General features: G+C 37.8%; 1 protein-coding gene across 1 annotated transcript in view; it reads left to right on the top strand.

Moving 5' to 3' along the window:
• The window catches only part of LOC139161887 (A.superbus venom factor 1-like), a 131,615-nt gene that overhangs the window by 84,235 nt on the left and 26,489 nt on the right, over positions 1–20,891 (top strand). Inside the window, exons 22-29 of the mRNA XM_070741583.1 lie at positions 6,679–6,742; positions 7,068–7,154; positions 7,823–8,026; positions 8,633–8,708; positions 9,950–10,112; positions 14,744–14,839; positions 17,883–18,033; positions 19,252–19,415. Of these exons, the coding sequence (XP_070597684.1) occupies positions 6,679–6,742; positions 7,068–7,154; positions 7,823–8,026; positions 8,633–8,708; positions 9,950–10,112; positions 14,744–14,839; positions 17,883–18,033; positions 19,252–19,415 (1,005 nt within the window). The remainder of the gene's footprint in view (positions 1–6,678; positions 6,743–7,067; positions 7,155–7,822; positions 8,027–8,632; positions 8,709–9,949; positions 10,113–14,743; positions 14,840–17,882; positions 18,034–19,251; positions 19,416–20,891) is intronic.

Genomic DNA, 20,891 nt, shown 5'->3' with positions numbered 1-20,891 from the left:
ATTTTATAAAAATTTACATCAAACAATAATAGACCTAGCTATTGAAAATGTATTAATAATAGGTGATTTTAATGCTATTGCGAATAGACAATTAGACCATTCAGAGGGGGGAGGCAACAATAAAAGGAAAAGAAGCAAAAAAACAAGAAGGAATTTGCTACCTAGTACCTTTCAAAAAATGAAAGGGGAATTATTTTTAAATGATATTTGGAGGGAAAGATACCCCCATAAGAGACAATATACTTTCTACTCTAACCCCCACAAAATATGGACAAGAATAGACATGGTATGGGCACCTAAAACGGTTGCAGAACAAATAAGAGAAGTAGAGATAGACGTTAATACATGGGCCGATCACAATCCAATAGTGGTCTCTATGAGGATGAACAACAAACAGAACAATTGGCGGATGAATAGAAATATATTGAATGATAAGAAATATAAGGATTGGATCGAAAAGGAATTAAAAATATTTTTTGAAATTAACAAAACCTCAGAAACTACGCTACAGAATTAATGGGATACAGCTAAAGCTTATATAAGAGGATTAACAATATCTTACACTGCAAAATATAACAAGGAAAATAAATTAAAGTATGCACAATTAATAAATGAATTGAAACAATTAGAATTTTTATCGCAGCAACACATTAAGAACAGAGACTTAAAAACAGAAATAAATGTAATTAAACATAAAATCAAAATTATGGAACAAAACCAAATAACTGAAAAAATTAAAAGAGCAAAGCAATACTACTTTGAACATGCAAATAAACCAGGTAGATGGTTAGCATATAAACTTAGAAAACAGCGCCAATCAAAATTAATTAAAAAACTAGAAGACAAAGATGGTACAATAAAATATGATACAGAAGGAAAGGCTGATATTGTGTATAATTTTTATAAAGATCTATATGCCAAAGATAATGTTAGTGAAGATGAAGTCTTTAACTATTTACAAGCTTCAAAATTACCACAAATAACAGAAGACCAACATACCACCATGGAAGGACCGATAACAATGGAAGAACTCCTAACAACAATTAAAAAACAGAAAAGCAACAAGGCCACAGGCCCAGACGCCATACCGGCAGAATGGTACAAGATAGAAAATGAAACAATAAGAAACCACATGTTAGAAACCTTCAATCTATGTAGACTTGAGGGTAAAATTCCTAAATCTTGGTCAGAATCACTGACAACGTTAATACATAAACAGGGCACAGACCCAGAAAAAATTAAAAACTATAGGCCCATATCATTATTAAATGTAGACTATAAGATATTTATCGCCATTTATGCAGACAGACTCAAAAGAGTTATAAATGGAATAATACACCAAGACCAAAATGGGTTTCTACCAGGGAGACAAATTAAAAATAATCTTAGAACAGTAATAAATACATTACAGTATTATGAACAATATCCAGGCAAGACAGCATCTTTAATGTTTTTAGATGCTCAAAAGGCCTTTGACAACGTCAATTGGATATTTATAAAAATGCAATTAAATAAAATGAGATTTGGCCCAAAATTTGTTAACTTAATAGATACTATATATTCAAAACAAACAACTAACATAATATTGAACAATAACCAATTACCAACACTTGATATAAATAAGGGAGTTCTTCAAGGTTGTCCTATATCACCATTGTTATTTATCATGATTCTTGAAACTCTATTAATTAAAATAAGAGCGGATCCTAAAATAAAAGGTTTAACCGTAGGAGATGAAACTTATAAAGTCCAAGCCTTTGCAGATGACTTAACGTTCATAATAGAAGAACCGATAACAACAGTTCCTACTTTACTGCAAGCTATTGAACAATATGGAAAGGTAGCAGGTTTAAAAATAAATAAAAGCAAAACACATTTTTTGACTAAAAATATGAACAAAACACAAGAAACTAAATTAGAAAGCATCTCTGGAATAAAGACTGTAAAAAAAGTAAAATACTTAGGAATAAATTTAACAGCGAAAACAATAACATTAAAAAATGACAATTATATAAAATTACTAACAGAAATTAAAAAAGATTTAGCAATGTGGAATAATCTGAAAATATCATTTTTAGGAAGAATTGCAACAATTAAGATGAATATTTTACCCAAGGTTTTATTTATCTTTCAGGTAATTCCAATAAACCCAGGGGGAAATTTTTTTAAAACTTTAACAAACCTAGTTAAAAAATTCATATGGCAAGGGAAAAAAGCAAGGATAAAAATGAATTGCTTAGAAGATATCAAAGAAAGAGGAGGATTTGGTCTTCCAAATTGGAAATTATACTATCAGGCTGCCGCTTTAACATGGCTTAGAGAATGGATAACTCTAGAGAACAAAAGAATACTAAACTTAGAAGGACATGATCTCATGCTCGGATGGCACGCATTCGTATGGTACGATAAGGGAAAAAATCATTCATACTTTAAAAGGCATACATTAAGGAAGTATCTACTAGAAGTCTGGAAAGACATAAAGAAAAATCACTTTTTAAATATCCCAGAATGGTTAGCTCCCCTAGAAGCAATAACACATCCAAAGTCCATAAAAGACAAGAAAATAACTTACAGATACAAAGAATTACTAAATGACCAGATGAAGTTAAAATCTAGGATTAAATTACAAGAAGAAGGGATAATAATAGACTGGTGGCATTATGCTCAGATTCGATCTAGATACCAGAAGGATAAAACTCTTTATATTTTTAACAAAAGTAAGAATCTTTTAAGCAATCTAATTACTACTAATCCAATAAAAATGATAGGGAAAATATATAAATTTCTCATTGCTCATAAAAATATAGAGTTGACTTTAAAGGATACTATGATAAGATGGTGTAGAAATATTGGCAAGGAAATAGACATAGATACATGGGAGAAAGTTTGGATTAATAACTGGAAAATGACCAAATCAGTTTCTTTAAAAGAAAATCAAATTAAAATGTTCTACAGATGGCATCTCCCACCAAATAGGATAGCAAAAATGTTTCCCAAAACATCCCCATTATGCTGGAAATGTAAGAAGGATATAGGAACCTATTACCATCAATGGTGGACATGTGGTAAAGCTAAAATATATTGGAAGATGATAGAGAAAATATTAAAAGAAATAATAAAGCAAGATATAGATAATACCCTGGAATTTTACTTATTAGGAGTTACCAATCAGACCTATAAGAAAGAAATTCTTTATTTAATTATACACATATTAACCGCGGCTAGAATAATATATGCGCAAAACTGGAAAGGGGAGGAAATCCCCAAGGAAGAAGAAGTTATAGCTAAAATATTAGATTGCTCTGAAATGGACATGATGACAAGAAGATTAAATGATCAAGAAGATACTAAATTTTATGAAACATGGAACAATGTTTATAAATGGATGGATAAGAAAAAATAAGATATACACATTTATTTCTAGTTAATTTTTTGTATTTGTTTTTACCTAGGTGATAACAATATTAATACTAGTTTAAATGCATTTTTTTTATGATTATGACATAGTAGTTTATGTATAAGTATAAGTATAAGTAACATATTAAGAATTTTGATGTATAATAGTTGAAATTAGTTTGAATGTTTTGTTTGATGAATATGGCATTTTACTATAGTACTTAAGATTACATTAAAGGTATTTTTTGATGACTATGTTATACTAACTTTACCTAATATTTACATTGTATTCAAGATTTGTAAAACCTTAACTCAAATTTACTAAACCTTTTAACATTTAACATATATTCAATTATGTATTCTCTTTTTGTATCTGAATGTATACTTTCAAAAGAAGCGGGGGAAATACACCCCCACTTTATGTTTAGTGTTTGTATGTGTGTCTGTTTATTTTATGAAAATTAATAAAAAAATTGGGGAAAAAAAGAAAAAGAAAGTTGTAGTAAGTAACAAGTGGCTTTACATTATGGCTCTTGGAAAAGAGAGGCAATAGCTAGAGATCGCTGCAGATAAAGCCTGTTTACCATAATTTTATTAATGAATGCACCCCATTGCAACAAAAGGCTTTTTGGTCCCAAAACGTAACTTTTAATAACACAAAATGACATATCTACCATGGTGGTTGAAATGGTCTAGTTTGTTATTCATCTTTGACTGTATAGTTGTTCTGATTGTCTTTTGAAAACTCCTAGAATCTTTCCATAGCAAAATTTGGTTGGCACTGTGGTATTGCCAGGGTAGTCATACATTTCCTCTCCTATCTTTGAACTGGAATGGGATGACATCATTGTCTTAGCTCATAAAATGCTTGGCCACCACAAATTCTAAAAAAAATTAATAACTGTTGAATCCTGGACTCTATCTTTGCCACACATGGCATTCCTGATGTATTAGTTACAGTTAATGGACTGTAGTTTACTTGCTCTGGGTTCGAGGCTTACCTAGCTCGGATGGGAGTGCGTTATGCTAAAACTGCTCTTGCTCACCCTGCCACCAATGGATTAGTAGAAATTGCTGTGATTTCTGCCCAAGAGGCCCTAAGTCAATTGGGCACCTCTAATTGGCAGGCTAGCTTAACTACCTACCTATTTGCCCAGCATACAACTTCATGCCAGACTACAGGCCTAAGTCCTGCTGAACCTCTAATGGGACAACGCTTAAGAACTATACTCAATTGTCTCCATCTCGGGTATGTGGACTTACAGCCAGTAATGGGCAGCCAAAAATTTTACTGCCACACTGTGGGTGTGGTTTATTGGTCATGTGACTGAGTCGGCCATGTGACCAGGTGGGAGTGGCTTGAACTATCATCATCGTTCAAGTGAACTATTAGGTCCTCGACTTGCAACCTTACCAGTGTCACTCACTGGGGTGACAATTTGCTTCGCGTTTCCTGTGCTCTCCTTCCTGGGTACTCCCCCTACCTCAAGCTGGGTAGCCAGGCGAATGGGTGCTGCCAGAAGCATAAATGCTACCAGTGCTGCTTCCACCCACACCTTCTGCTTGCACCTCAGGTGGGAGTTGGCCGCGTGAGGCTGGAGGGGAGCCGGGTAAGAGAGAAGGAAGTTCGTCTGAGGCCAGGAAGGAGGAAAGGGGAAAAAAGCAAGGAGCACAGATGCAGCAGCAGGGGAAAAAAGGAGAGCCGATCCGAGACCAGTAATCCAGGAAGTGACAGTTGCCGATCAGCTGGAGTTGTGCACGCATCTTCATTTCTGCCTGTGGAACTGTATTTCACCCCATCCTGCCCTGCTTACAGCCACCCCACAGGCAGACCACTTCGAGATGGTTACAACTTGAGGATCTCGTGTTTGCACTGAATTTAGGGACTGGGCCTAAGTGGGTCCCCAGACACATCTCTCAAATAACAGGACCCTGTTCCTAAAAGATTCTGTTAGAGGATGGTCAAACCTGGTGATAGCACATAAACCAGCTTCACAGCCCCATACCTGATAACACCCAGCCTCCTAGTATGCCGCCTTCACCTTCTCCAGTCAGATTCCGATCGCTCATTGCATATCCACCAGCACCTTCCCCTACTAGGATGGTTCCACTGGCACTGGTCTCGCCTCCAAGGATGGTGGTTCCTGTCAGCCAAGCGGAAGGTGCAAGCAGCATTCTTCGATCTTTTCCTCCATAAACTCTAGAATCTTTCCATGGAAAAATTTGGTTGGCACTGTGGTATTGCCAGTGTAGTCGTGCATTTCCTCTTTGATCTTTGGACTGGAATGGGATGACATCTTTGTCTTAGCCCATAAAATGTTTGCCCACCACAAATTCTAAAAGAATTAATAACAGTATTGAATTCTGGAAAAAGGCATGTAAAACCAGCCTTTTCAAAATCATAGAAGCCATTCAAACTCGTCTATGCACAACAGCTCAAGCTGGGGCTGAATGGATAGGTCTCAGCTAATGGGAACAAGATTAATAACAATGTGCTGGCTGGGTGCTTTTCAAAATGAAGTTTGAGAACAGAAGAGTAGAGAACAATGGTTACAAGTAAATGTGAAAATAATAGCCAACCCCTCACCTTTAATCTGAGATAAGGAAGCTCGGGGCTTCCAGGATATTCAGCAAGAGGGCAAGGATTCCTTAAGAGCCAATGGTAGACTAGTGGGATAAATAGAAATTAACCCAATAATTAAATGAAGTAGGGATATATGTTACCAGTCTGTCAAACATATGATGAACTATGATTGGAATCACTCATGGAAGGTTTAGGAGGGAGGAGGAGAAAGCAGAAAAGGAAAGGAAGGGGAGGAGGAAAGTAGAAGGGGGAGAGAAGGAGAAAGAAGGTAGAAAGAAGAGAGGGGGGGGAGGGGAGTGTTATGAAATGAGGGAAAACAGATTGGCAATAGAAGTACAATAGGTGCAAAATTAGAATATTGGTTTGTGATATATTGGATAGAAATGTATAACTATGCATATGCATATGGTACTATATCAAGACTGAAAAAACACCTTAAAAAACAAATTAACTCAGAATAGAGAGCCATGCTGATTTGGCTATAGAAAAGATATGAGGCTGACCTAAGTCTTTTTCTATTTTGCATCCAAGCACCAATTCTATTACTGAATATTTTACTACATTTCAAAGAGATGCTACAGGGGAGTCTTTGTATTTTGTAATTGTTCTTGTGAAGTACTTGTTGCTATCATACATTATATTTTTATTTGCAATGAGGCTCCCATAAGAGATTGTTCTGGTGTCTTTTTCTATAACAGCCTGAAGGGGTACGGAAAGATATTGTAACTGTTATTGAACTGGACCCACATACAAAAGGAGTCGGTGAGTAACTCGTAATTCTTTTTCATTAATTCCCATTATACCTTTTACTAAGGATGGCAACATCCTTTCACTCGCATGCTTTATTGTTTCCAGGGAAAGGAGAGAAACTTTTTATCATTACAGTTTAAAATAAAAGTTATTTTACTTTTCAAAAGTTATGTGCTTACAGACAATTATATTCCTTCCTGTTAAGTGCCTGTTAAAATAATTGTATTGAATTAAATTTAGACTTGATTATTAGAAACAATGTCAAAGAGATAGTTAATGTAGAATGTGATATTTTTCCTTTCCTGTAATTTTCCTCATTTTCTTTTTCATGTTTCAGGTGGAACCCAGGAACAAACGGTCATAGCCAATAAATTAGATGACAAGGTACCTGACACAGAAATAGAAACCAAGATTTCTGTCCAAGGTAAGAACTAGTTATTTGAAATCCAGGCTCCTCCATATGTTAAATATAGAAGATGAAATAATCAACAGCCCAATTTTGCTACAATCTACTGATGCTGTAGATGGACTCCTGGATAGAACAACCTATTTTTCTGTTCCTGAATAGATGGAGCATAGATCAGAGCCTTCCTAGTTGGATTCACTGATACAATCGATCTGTCCCACTTTTGACATTTAACATCTGGCGAAATCAAAGTGGGTGAATCCTCAAATCTGGCTTTTCCTACACTGTAACCACTTTGCTTTGGTGAAAGTATACCTTTCACTGCAAATGGAGTTGAGGGTCTTTCTTTCCTAAATGCTCAAGGTGGGACAGGCCTGACAATCTTTTGGTCAGCTTTATCCTTTTCTTTATATATTGTTTCTTCTTTTTAATCATTAGCCACCAAGAATTGCTAAGGAGTCTGACAATCTTGAAAATGAAATAGACAAATTAATCAATAAAACGTCTAATTAGTCCTGGAACCTAACTATTCTATGCTCAATGCTATAAAGGAAGGATAGTGGAGTTGGAAGCAAGATTAGACTAACCATGATTAGACTAACCATTTGCCCTGAAGATATTGAAGCTTAAAAAAAGATCATAAACCTCCTAGTTTCTAATATGTTTGGCAATTTTTTCACATTCAGGTGACCATGTGGCTCAGATGATTGAAAATTCAATTGATGGAAGTAATCTCAGACATCTCATTATCACTCCTTCTGGCTGTGGGGAGCAAAATATGATTCGCATGACTGCACCAGTTATTGCCACCTATTACCTGGACACAACAAGGCAGTGGGAGACTCTTGGCGTGGATCGCAGGATTGAAGCTGTCAATCAGATCATGATTGGTAAGGCAAATTATCTGCAGATACGTTTTGCTCAGTAGATAGAAATGTGTGATTGATTAATCCCTAAAATAAACAAAAGACCCACAGAAGTGAAGAAGCCAAATATTCTTAAATGTTTGGTAGGATTTTTTGTTGCTATTATTGTTTTTCTTCCAGGAGGCATAAACGTAGCTAAGGATATCACTTTTTTAGCCTTGAAAGGTGGAGGTGGTCATAGTAACTGCTGAGAAACATTTAAATATGGACTCATGGAATTATCACAATATTCTATAAAAAGAAAAACATTTTCATCTCTTTTGTAGTGAATTTAGAAATATTGTACTGCTATCAAATTCTAGTTTCCAGGCATATAGGAGGGCAGTCTTCAGCTCCTTTTGTTGTTGTTAAGGTTGCTTGCTTTCAGAATCTCATCTGAAGAGTGTGATGGTTTTACACTGAGACCAGAACACAAATCAAAACAATTGTGCAAAGCAAAAGCAGCTACAGTGAGACACACAGCTAAGAAAGAAGAGAGCAAAACTGTTCTGGTTGCCAGTCTGGATGCAAGTGTGGTTCTGTATGGCTGGGGCTAAATTTCACAGCTCTTTCTATTTTGCTCCTTTTCAGGTTACACCCAACAGCTGCTGTACAAGAAAGCAGACTATTCCTATTCAGCATTTCCAGCACGTGACTCTAGTACTTGGTATGGACAAAAATATAGCCATTACTTTCAGATCCTGGAAAAGCTTTTCTCTAACTTCCTCTATAAATGTTCATATATTTTCATTTTCTAACTTCTGCTGGGGCATCTGATTCTCTGTCTTTCCATTTCTTTTCTTGCTTTCTTCATTCTTTTCTACCTACCCACCTTTCTCTTCTTCCTTGTAGCTCCTTTCTAGCCTATCCTTCAATCAAATTCCTTTCAGCTTTCAGACAAAATATGCTTTTCTGATAATGGCTTACCCATATAATATGTCTTCACATGTCTAGCATTTTCTGTCAATCAGTTCTATTTGTCCTCCCCTCATTAAAATAAGAATCAGAATGTCCTGCTTCAAGAAAGTAGAAAACCTGAAACACTGATTCTATGGGATTGAATTGTTGTTGCTGTTATTGTAACTAGATTTTTCCCCTTTGGTTTGTTCAAGGTGATGACCATATTTAACATTCTTGCCTTCTATTTTCCCCACAACAGTAGCTTTGTAAGGTGAATTGGGCTGTGACAGGCCCAAAGTCACCCAGCTGGCTTTCATGCCTAAGGGAGGCCTAGAACACACAATAAATACTTTAAATAAATAAATACTTTATTGTCATTGTATGTATATACACAGTATACTTGTACAATGAAATTCACAATTTCCTGCTCTCTAGGTCACCATTACTGCAAAGTGGCTGTCTGAATAATTATCCTGCTTCAGTGGGGAGCTGTCCTCCGAAAGTACTCGGTTCCACTGACTATTACTAACACGTATCGAGCAAATGTTAAGAATTCATCTTTGGTAGCCACAATAATTGAATTAAGGAATTCTCATTCTCTCTTACCCTAGAATTCTTCCAAAGCTCTTGTTCTTCAGCACTGTTGTGATGTAAGAACAGTGCAATTTCTGTTAAACTGATTTGATGCATTATTTCTCCTGATACCTCCTTGAGTTCTGCGTTGAGACCTGGATTATTTGAGCTCTTTTTCCTTCCTAGGTTGAAGGACAGATTGGAAATGAGGACAACACATTTTAATCTTGATAGTTTCCCATCAACACATGTACACCCTTTACCATTGTTGTATCATAATATAGTGGTGTGGTGACTCTGGACAAACCACTCTTCCCCTCTTCCTCCTAGCTAGCAGAAGCCTAATAATACTGTTGGCTTACAAACCCAAGAAAGCAACTACTTGTATTATGTTCTGCTTTGAAATGGTGAGTTAATGCATTATCTTATTTACAGGCTCACAGCATATGTGGTAAAAGTCTTTGCCCTGGCTAGCAAAGTTGCAAAAGACATTAAGCCTGAAATCATTTGTGGAGGTGTGAGGTGGCTGATTCTGAACAGGCAACAACCAGATGGAGTGTTCAGTGAAAATGCCCCTGTACTTTCTGGAACAATGCAGGTATGGTTCCCTCCCTCCCTCCTCCCTCCCTGTTTGATTTAAATAAATCCAGAGGTTTTCAAGTTTTTAACAAAAAACCCAAACCCAGGTATTAAATAAAAGATTGTACTATGCAAGGATTTCATTTCTAGCTTTTTGTCTAATGATATTGGCCAACTGTACAGGAATTCAGGCAGGATACATGCAGGTTTTATTTATTTATTTATTTATTTATTCATTCATTCGTTCATTCATTCATTTATTTTTTAATGCTGCCCTTCTCCTTAGACTCAGGGCGGCTTACAACATGTTAGCAATAGCACTTTTTAACAGAACCAGCATATTGCCCCCACAATCTGGATCCTCATTTTACCCACCTCGGAAGGTGGGAAAGCTGAGTCAATCTTGAGCCGGTGATGAGATTTGAACCCCTGACCTACAGATCTACAGTCTGCTTTAGTGGCCTGCAGTACTGCACTCCATAGTTCCCTCTAAGCTGAGCAGTGAGCCATGGCACACTTAAAAATAATCACCAACTCAGAGTTTTTCAAACCTGCCCAGAAGCAGATTGCCTATCTTTTGCAAAAGGTTCTCCCACCGGATCTTCCACTAGCACCCTGTAAACAGGCTCAAGCAGCGGGGTGCTGAAAGGAGAGGCGGTGGAGGCGAGGGGCTTACAGCTGTCCCCCCACCCATGCGGCACAATGGAGAGAGAGAGAAATTCAAAGGAAAGGAGGCAGAGAAAGAGAGGGAAAGAGTGAGAGGGAAGGAAAGAGAGAGGAAGAGAGGAAGAGAGAGAAACAGATAGAAAAAAGAGAGGAAGGAAAAGAGAAAGAAAAAGAATGGGAGTAAGGAAGACAGAAAGAAAATCAAAATCTAGTTTGAAACTAGCTCAACTATTTAAGTGGCATTTTGATATTGATAGAGTTGCCCTATTATGAGCTCACTGTTATAGACACACAGTACAGTATTTTATTTTGAAATTCTCTGAGGCAAAACAGGGTGGGTTTTTTATTTGTTTGTTTGTTTGTTTGTTTGTTTGTTTGTTTATTTGTTTGTTTGTTTGTTTGTTTGTTTGTTATTTCTGTGCTGCCCAGTCCCAAAGGGACTGCCGCTCAGACACTATACTTTTCCGCCCACCCCAAAAAAAAATTAGAGGGAACACTGCTGCACTCTACCTGCTGCGCCACTCTGGCTCAGTTTACAGTATATACTTTTTGCGCCTGTGCAAAGCATTCCGTGCATGCGCAAAGGGTAAAAGAACCCAAATGGTGGCATCCAGGTAGGTGGGTGAAGCCTTGCGCTGTCATCACTACTGGCTCTTTGACCACCAGCAGGCACACCTGAACTGGGAGCATTTCACCCCTGCGAGTAATGTGGCTTTTTGCAGTCAGAATATTCACCAATGATCAGTTCAAAATTTCCATGTATCTAGATAACACTTTTGATATTGCTCCAAGGGTTCCTATTACTATCAGTACAATTGATTTCTTCCTTCACAATCATTCAACTTCAATTTGCAGATTGTGGTATTTCTAGTTATTTCTCTTCAATTCATGCATCATCTGGTATTACAATATCAATGACTTGTTTCTTTCCCACATTAGTGATGTCAGGCATGTTGTGGGCCAGTTGTTTGCCTGTTTAGATTCAAAAGTTCCACAAGATCTTGACCTGTTAATTTTCAAGGACTTTGTCAAGTTGGTGTTCCTATTATTTTTTTCTGCATTCAAACCCAACATCTGGCAAAGCTGCCAATGTATGATTTTGGCAATTTGATTATGACATTGTAGTTAATCATTTTGTGAGATTTTGCCTCAGTCACTAATACGGAGAGGGGTGGCATACAAATTTAATAAATAAATAAAATAAATAAATTTAATTATTAATAATAATAATAATAATAATAATAATAATAATAATAATAATACATTTATTAGATTTGTATGGCGCCCCTCTCCGAGGATGATCCACTGTTTCATCTTTTTCATTGCATAAGCAACATTTACTGTTGTTACTGACACATTGAATTTTTGCTTTCAGGGAATTCATCTGCAGGGCTTGTTCTTGGGGCAGACAAAATGTAACCTTCAGTTTCTTTCTTCAGCACCCCGGATCTCAACCAGCTCCATGTTACCTTTGTATCTAACTTTCCTTCAATGTCCTTCAGCTATTGATTCTGCATAGGATGCTTTTTCCAGTTAGAAACTCAATGCTCAATTGTTACCTTTCGATATTCTGCTCTCAATCTTCTTTTTTTCAAGAGGTTTCTCTTGTTCACCTTCTTCAGCAGAGGCACTTTTGCTTTTCTTTAATGTAGTTATTTAAACCATGTTTTTTCTCTCCAATAGTTTGTTTCACCTGTAAGAATCCTCTGCCATCTCGACATCTAGGAAAGTACAATTGACCACTATCACTTTTTGGGTGTAGAGCATGGTGCATTGTCATTAGTTTTCTTGTCTTTCAATCTAAGTGATCAAGTTCTAGTTGAGCCCAATCAATTATTCAGCTCTGTATTGTGTTACAGGTACTGCCCACATATTAATTGTATAATATTTCCTCCACTTAGCTTTGATCTCAAAAATTTCCAGAATCGTATTATATATTTTGTTGAAGTTGTTTCTTTGGCTTGGTTGTGCAACAGCTGAGAGGCTTCAAAAACCCTTAAGTACTTCTACCCTTCTTCTGATGCTACTACTTTTAATCCATCATTGTCAACACTTTTTCACCGCAGCAGTTGCTGCCACTGCCTCCCATCCCTCCTCATCAACATTTGATGTAAAAGACACACCCAATTTTTAAACCACCTTTTTGAGGTGAAAAGGTGTGTTGTATACACCAAAAAATACAGTAATCTCTGGATGTTGCTGCTAATTCCAAAAACATCTAAGCATTTCTTAATCCAGCTTTGTGGTGGAACAGAATCAAATGCTTTCTTATAATCCATTCAGGCTATGAACAAATTTGTTTGTCTTTTCTTTGAATTGCTCAAAACCAGTTATCAATTAACAGTTGGTCCTTGGTTCCTTTTGAATTTTTGCAGCATCCATTCTTTTCTATAGGTAGCAAATCCTTATTTTCTAGATATCTATGAATTTGGTTTACAATAATGCCTGTAAGTAATTTGTAATTTGTATGTTGTTGGCAAGCAAGTGGTTGGCCTGTAATTTTCAGGTTTATTTCCCCTTTCCACATCTTCTTGAATCGGAAAGATTCTTCCACTTGCTAGCCATTTTTCACCTTCTGGTGTTTCTAGAACCTGATTCGTTTGGATTGCTAAGTTTGCATGTAAACCTCTTGGTTATTTTAACCAAGTTCCATGCAACTCATCTAAACTGAGGTGCCCCAATTCTTGACCTTTGCTTGTTTTTGCAGCATTTCCTTTGTTGTTTGTACATTTTCCATTGTAGTCACTTTTACAGTGCTTTCAACCTACTTGATCCACTTTGCATTCTCATTCCAAAATTTCAGGATATTTTCCTTGTTAGGTTTTTCACTTGTGGAAGTACCATGTCCACTTTCAAGGATCTTAGGGAAATGATTCAGGTTGTTGTTGTTGTTGTTGTTGTTGTTATTTATTTATTCTTCACTTTGATTCACAGTCTTGGAATGGTAAAAACTGTTCAAGTCTAAACCAAACCTAAGAACTATTAAGGTAGATTCTGACTATATAGGCAATTCTGGGTAGGGTAGTTTTTTGTTGTTGTTTTTGTTGTTGTTATTTTCTCTATAATGAAATGTTTTTATAGCACTAAATAATAAAGGAAAACCACAAAAAGTGTGCAGCTTTTCAGAGAATATGCAAAATAGGTGAATAAAATAATTTAAAAAGCAGGTTGGGAATGTCACCAGTAGAAGCCGGATGAAGGGCAAAAAGATAACTTTGATAAGATTTGACTTAATGAAAGAATAAAGCTCTGTGCCCTGCCCACTGCTTGCTTGCCTCCCCTTCCCCCTCCCATACAAGATAGCAGGTACAGGTACAACATAAACATAAACATAAACAAAGGATGTAAGTCCATATAAATGGGGACAGTAAGACAGGGGCGGTATGCACACTGGGTGCTCTTGTGCACTCCCCCTTTATGGACCTCTTAGGAATGGGGTGAGGTTCAAGGTAGACAGTTTGAGGTTGAAGCTGTGAGGGTTTGAGTCTGTAACAATGGAGTTGGTGATGGCAAGCTGGCTGCGGGGAGCTAAACAAAGTGGCTGGAGTCCTGGCATACATAGAATTCTATTTGTCTTTAGGAACTAGCATCAACTGATCAGCTTCAGAGTATATAAAGTCTTGAAATTGCCGAGGCCATGCATGGCTTAAAGCAAATAATCTGAAGTTTCATTAACTTGTACACAGTCTGGCAGAAAGTTTCTTTCACAGAGTTTGCTGCCCTTTGTTCTTTCTCTCAGCACAAAATGTTGTCAGGGTAATTTATAGCTCCCATATGGAAATGCAAAGTTGAATGTTTTCTCAAATTCCAACCCTTCAACAACACTGCAAGTTGAATGGTGAAATATGGATGGCAGCCAAGAGATAAACCCCCACCCCTTAACTCTTAACTGCTCCCCCATATACTTCCAATGAATAATTACATAAAAGTTATTAACATTAATTTTATCTTCTTTTTTTGTCTCCCTCCACTGCTTTCTTCTAGGGAGGAGTTAGAGGTGCTAAACCAGAAGTATCTTTAACAGCATTCGTTCTTGTTTCATTATTGGAATCCAGATCAATCTGCAATGAACATATCAATGTATGTAATGCAGTAATGGAAAGTGGTATGAGGGGGCCAAAATACGAGCACATCTCCAGGGTTTTTATGATCGTAGTATTCCATTTTCCCAAATTCTTAATTCCAGGTTTAGTATTAGAAGCCTTCAGGATCTCAAAGTAGCCTAATTGGCCTTATTGTGGTTTATACTTCATTCATTTCCAATCAAATGAAACCAAAATAAATGACCAGATCAATAAGGATACTTTAAAAAAATACATATATACCGTATTTTTCGGGCCATAAGACACACCAGTGTATAAGATGCACAATATTTCAAAGAAGTAGTAAGAAAAAAAAGTTTTTGTCCTCCCTGGCCCCCAGGAGCAGAATGCACGTCTCCCAAAACCTCTGAATGCCCTGTTTTTTTCCAAAACAGACCCATTTTTCATCTGTTGTAGGGGGAAATGGAGCATGCAGAGGATTTGGGAAGCCTGTGGAGGAAGGCAAAAATGCCCCCATTTTGCAAAAAATGGCCTGTTTTTCATGCGTTTTTTCTAAAATGGGGTGCACAGAGGATTTGGGAGGCCTGCAGAGTTTTCCTAGGGGCTGGGGGAAGGCAAAATTGTCTCTGTTTTTGCAAAAAGCAGTCCATTTTTCACCCATTTGTTTTTACAAAAACAGGTGTGTTTTTGCCTTCCACCAGTGCCTAAGAGCACTCTGCACACCTCCCAAACCCTTCGTACATCCCATTTTTGTGAAAACAAGCCTATTTTTCACAAAAATAGGATGCTTGGGCACGACTTTGGGAGGCCAAAAATGGCTGTATTTGGTGTATAAGACGCACTGACATTTCCACTCACTTTTGGGGGGGGGGGTGCATCTGATACTCCAAAAAATATGGTACTTTCAAGCCAGCAAGTTATTTAGATCAGTTAATAATCCATAAATATCAAGGGGCTTTTTCACTACTGCAGTGTAATTTTTATCACCAGCCTTCCTCAAAGGATTTAGAAAGAATAGCTACTTCTGTTCAGTTTTCTCAGAAGACAGTTTACAATATAATACTATGGATGGATATAGCATTGTTTCCAGCTGTAAGGATTCAGCTCCAGTTTCCAGTTTCAGAGGCCGATGTCTTAGAAGAACGATTAAAAATAAATAAGGCAATAGGTCCAGATGGCATCCACCCCAGAGTTCTTAAAGAACTCAGATTGCTAGCCCCTGACTGATTTGTTTAATCAATCCCTTTTAACAGGAGATGTTCCTGATGATTGGAGAATGGCCAATGTTGTGCCTATCCACAAGAAGGGCAGTAGAGAAGAAGCTACAGGCCAGTTAGTTTGACATCAGTTATACTTAAAATGATGGAGACTCTACTCAAAAAGAGGATAAATCAGCACCTAAAAACCAATAACTTATTGGACCCAAACCAACTGAGGGCAAATCATGTCAGACTAACCTCACTGATTTCTTTGACTTTGTCACAAAGGTGTTGGATGAAGGTGGTGCCGTGGATATTGTCACATAAAGAGCTGATAGATAAGTTAGTGAACATTTGACTTAATTTCTGGATAGTTCAGTGGCTGAAGCATAGATATTAAAGGGTTGTTGTTAATGGCGAGTATTCTGACCAGAGCCTGGTTACAAGCAGTGTGCCACAAGGGTCTGTTCTGGGGCTTATTCTTTTTAATATGTTTGTGAGTGACATAGGGGAAGGTTTGGTAGGGAAGGTTTGCCTATTTGCCGATGACTCTAAAGTGTGCAATAGGATTGATATTCCTGGAGGTGTCTAAAGTGTGGAATAGAGTTGATATTCACAGAGGTGTCTGCAATATGGCAAACGATTTAGCTTTACTAGATAAGTGGTCAAAGCAATGGAAGCTACAGTTTAACATTTCCAAATGTAAAATAATGCATCTAGGGAAAAGGAATCCTCAATCTGAGTATTGTATTGGCAGTTCTGTGTTAGCAAGAACTTCAGAAGAGAAGGATTTAGGGGTAGTGATTTCTGTGGTCAGGCGTTAAGGAAAGCAAGTAGAATGCTTGGCTGCATAGCTAGAGGTATAACAAGCAGGAAGAGGGAGATCGTGATCCCACTGAGACCACATTTGGAATACTGTGTTCAGTTCTGGAGACCTCACCTACAAAAAGATATTGATAAAATTGAACGTCTTAAGCATAAAACTTATCAGGAAAGACTAAATGAACTCAATCTGTATAGTCTGGAGCACAGAAGGGAAACATTTAAATATGTTAAAGGGTTAAATAAGGTTCAGGAGAGAAGTGTTTTTAATAGGAAAGTGAACACAAGAACAAGGGGGCACAATCTGAGGTTAGTTGGGGGAAAGATCAGAAGCAACGTGAGAAAATATTATTTTACTGAAAGAGTAGTAGAAGCTTGGAACAAACTTCCAGCAGATGTGGTTGGTAAATCCACTGAATTTAAACATGCCTAGGATAAACATATATCCATCCTAAGATAAAATACAGGAAATTGTATAAGGGCAGACTAGATGGACTGTGAGGTCTTTTTTTGTGCCGTCAATCTTCTATGTTTCTATGTTTCTAAAGATCTGTGCAGAAGGTTTTCTCCAAGTGGATCATACAGGATTGCAGGTTTTACAGACATTCTCTAGTTGAACCCCCCATTTAAGGCATTCTTAATGAATTTATCCTCAACATCTCTTCCTGCATAAAAACCTTAAAACTACACATATTATGACTAAACATGCATTATTAGCATGCAAAACATACAAGCAGGAAGAGGGCAGCACATATTCACTTTACTTATTATTTATTGAACACCACAAATAGGTGACTCTGGGCAGCTTACAACATAACCCTCACACACACACACACCCATGGCAGCAGCAACACAATTAGATCAACCGTTTGATTGGCTCCATCTCCATTTGTGCTCCTCAGGCTCACTGACAAAGCCATGTTTTGTGGGGTCTTTCAGAAAAGCAACTTAGATGGGACCAATCATACCTCAGGGAAATGATGTTCAACAGAGATGCCTAAAATTGTTTCCCAAACATTCCTAATGGATCTCCTGTCCTTCCCCTGCCCTCGCTTCTAGATCCTAGACAGAAGCATCAACAAGGCTGCAGATTATTTACTCAAAAAGTACGAGAAACTACAAAGACCTTACACTACGGCCCTCACAGCCTATGCTTTGACTGCTGCAGACCGACTCAATGATGACAGGGTACTCATGGCAGCATCAACAGGTAATACATGGGTTTGTTTTAAATAGAAGAAACCAGGAGTGGTTGGGTTTTGAAAGATTAGCTTGGAACATGAAACACAGTGTATAGATTTTTAGAAATTGCAGTGACCAAAAATAAAATCAAAAGCCACATGCAAGTGGCATTGGTTTGCTTTTAGCTGCCTGGTCAGGTAGAAAAAAAATACGAGTAAAAATAGATGTAAAGCTCTTTTTTCCCCCTATAGGTTGCCAGTTGTTCATCTCAGCAAAAAGCTGAAGAAAGTTGTAGCAAACTACAGAAAATCTATAGGACTTTTTCTATGTGTTTCTACTAAGACCTTAGTTCAGCTTCAGAAAATGTATACTATTTTAATTTCCAACTTTTTTACTGTAAGAAGAAAGCTGTGTTAGTTTAAAAGGCACAAACTTTCATGAGCTACAGCTCATTTCATGAGATGCAATATTTATATAGCTATCCTTCAGTGAAATAGAAATTTGGGGAGTTCACCACAATAACAAAAACGAAAACAACAGTACAACGAATACTTGGCACTACAACCAACATTCTCTGGTCCACATAGAAGTAGAATCCCCTGTGTCCTCCTGCAGTGCTACTGCAGTGCCTGGGAGGAAAGCCAAGTCTTTTCAGCTTTCTGGAAGACTAGAAGGGTGGGAGCCTGCCAGATGCCATGGAATGAGTGTTCTGCAGGGCAGGCACTGCTATGGAAAATCTATACTCTTTCTAGGCCCTGCTAGATGGTGATATTTAAAGGAAGGGAGCTGGAGCAAGGCACCCGTAGCCAATCTGGTGGAATGGCTGATACCCTTAGGAAGAGGCAGTCCTCCAAATAACTTGGCCGTGTGCCACCTATGTTTTAAAACGTATGTGTGCCACGTATGTAGGTTTTAAAATACATCACCTTGTATTGCATACAGAAAGAAAATAGACCCTGTGCAATTCCCATGACAAATAATGTGAAATGGGCAAAGCAAGGGGCACCTGATACTGCAACATCACTGAATTCTGGAGCAGTTGTAACTTCTGGGTGACCTTCAAGGATAGAGGACATTGAGGTAGTCCAGCTGGGAAGTGGCCTAGGCAGGAATGACCAGGCCTCCCAATCCAGGAATGGGTACAATTCCTGCACAACATGGATCAATGCAAAGTCACCTTCAAAGTAAGTAACCAATATTTTTCTATGCTTGTCTTAATTCTGTTTGTGGGGTTTTTTTTTTTTAGAAAGGAATCGTTGGGAAGAACATAAAGCTCACACCCACAACATTGAAGGCACTTCCTATGCTTTGTTGGCCCTGCTGAAAATGAAGAAATTTGAGGAGGCTGGTCCAATAGTCAGATGGCTGACAGATCAGAAATTTTATGGGGGAACATATGGACAAACCCAAGTGAGCCTTTGCTTTATCGTCAGATTATAATCTTCTGTGCTCCATTCTAAATTAGGCTGCTTAAAACAAAATAATAGCCTGAATTGTTGCATATTTCGCCTGAGAAGGCAAAGTCAAGACACTATAGCAGTCTTTTAATATTTGAAGTGCTGTCACAGGGAAGAGGTTGTAGATTTATTCTCTGTCCTGGTTTCTGGTAGAACTTCAGTTATTAAAAACAACTCTTACTGAATGCAGTATTTCATAAACAAAGAAACTCCATTTTTATTCTTTTCGCTTCTGTACTCAAAAATACAATACAGACTGGCACATTCCTTTCTCCCATTATCTCTCTTAATTACATACCACATACATTCCTTTGTGCCTTCTCCCGTCTCCTGAAATTCATGTATTTACAGCATGATTCAAAAACAGCAGGAATGACTGCAATAAAACACAGAATAAACTTACTTGCTCCGGAGCCAAACTGAAACACATTTCATCGTAGAACTACAACATTGAAACTCCACCCTTCTTCCCCACTGGCCTCATGATGTAACTAATACATCACTCCAGTATTTAACCCATTCTTCCCCTTAATATCTTTTTCCTAACACCTGTTCCTTGCGTTTTTGGACCCTTCTGAATTGAGGATTAACCCAGTGCACGTCAGTCTCTTCCTCACTAGATTCTGGACTCATAGCAACATCCTGTGGCTGGCCTCCCACCTGTTTTAATGCCTGTAACCAAGGGCCTACCACTAATTCATAAACACTATCTGTATCAGAGTCCTCAAGCTCTTCATCATCCTCCAACTGACCAGGAGTATGTACAACATTCTCCATAGTGGCTAAGGATACGACAAGAAACAGTGAATGGAAGCTTTACAGAGAGAGACCTCCCCCCTCTCCAAACCCCCCCCAAACCCCCCCAGAAGGAGTGTTTTTTTTACTGTACTTATACTACTCAGCTATTAGAACAAGGCGTTGCTTATAGGATTTGACTAACTCTGGTAGACAGAAAGAAACCACAGATTTCATTTTAGTCATCCTTAAGCTTTTTTTGGTACAAAATATCCTTAGGAGAAAATGCTTTGTGCTGAGAAGATATCAGGGTGTATTTTTACATGGTGGATAGAGAATTATTTAACTCTACTTGGTTGGCAGAAAGTGCATGAATCTTTTGATGTGCAGGACAAAGAATAGCTTTTGTAAGGAAATTTTACCTGAAAATTATCTAGGGCTTACGTCCTTCATCCATGCTGAAATTGAGGGGACCAAGGGAAACCTCATCCATAGACTTCCTATTGTTCTAGACTGGTGATGGCAAAACTTTTTTGGTTCACGTTCCAAAAGAGTGTGCGCGCTAGTGCGCACATACATGTAGACACCTATGCTCCCCATGCCTGCACACAGGCCTTACATTGGACTCCTGAAATCTGGAGATGGTGAAAAATGTCCAAACGGGCACGAAAGCGACTGAAAAAAGGACCAAAAA

This window comes from Erythrolamprus reginae, chromosome 2 (assembly GCF_031021105.1).
Source record: "Erythrolamprus reginae isolate rEryReg1 chromosome 2, rEryReg1.hap1, whole genome shotgun sequence".
Lineage (NCBI taxonomy): Eukaryota > Metazoa > Chordata > Lepidosauria > Squamata > Dipsadidae > Erythrolamprus > Erythrolamprus reginae.
Note: the sequence above shows the minus strand (reverse complement) of the source record. Positions and strands in the feature narration are given on the sequence as shown.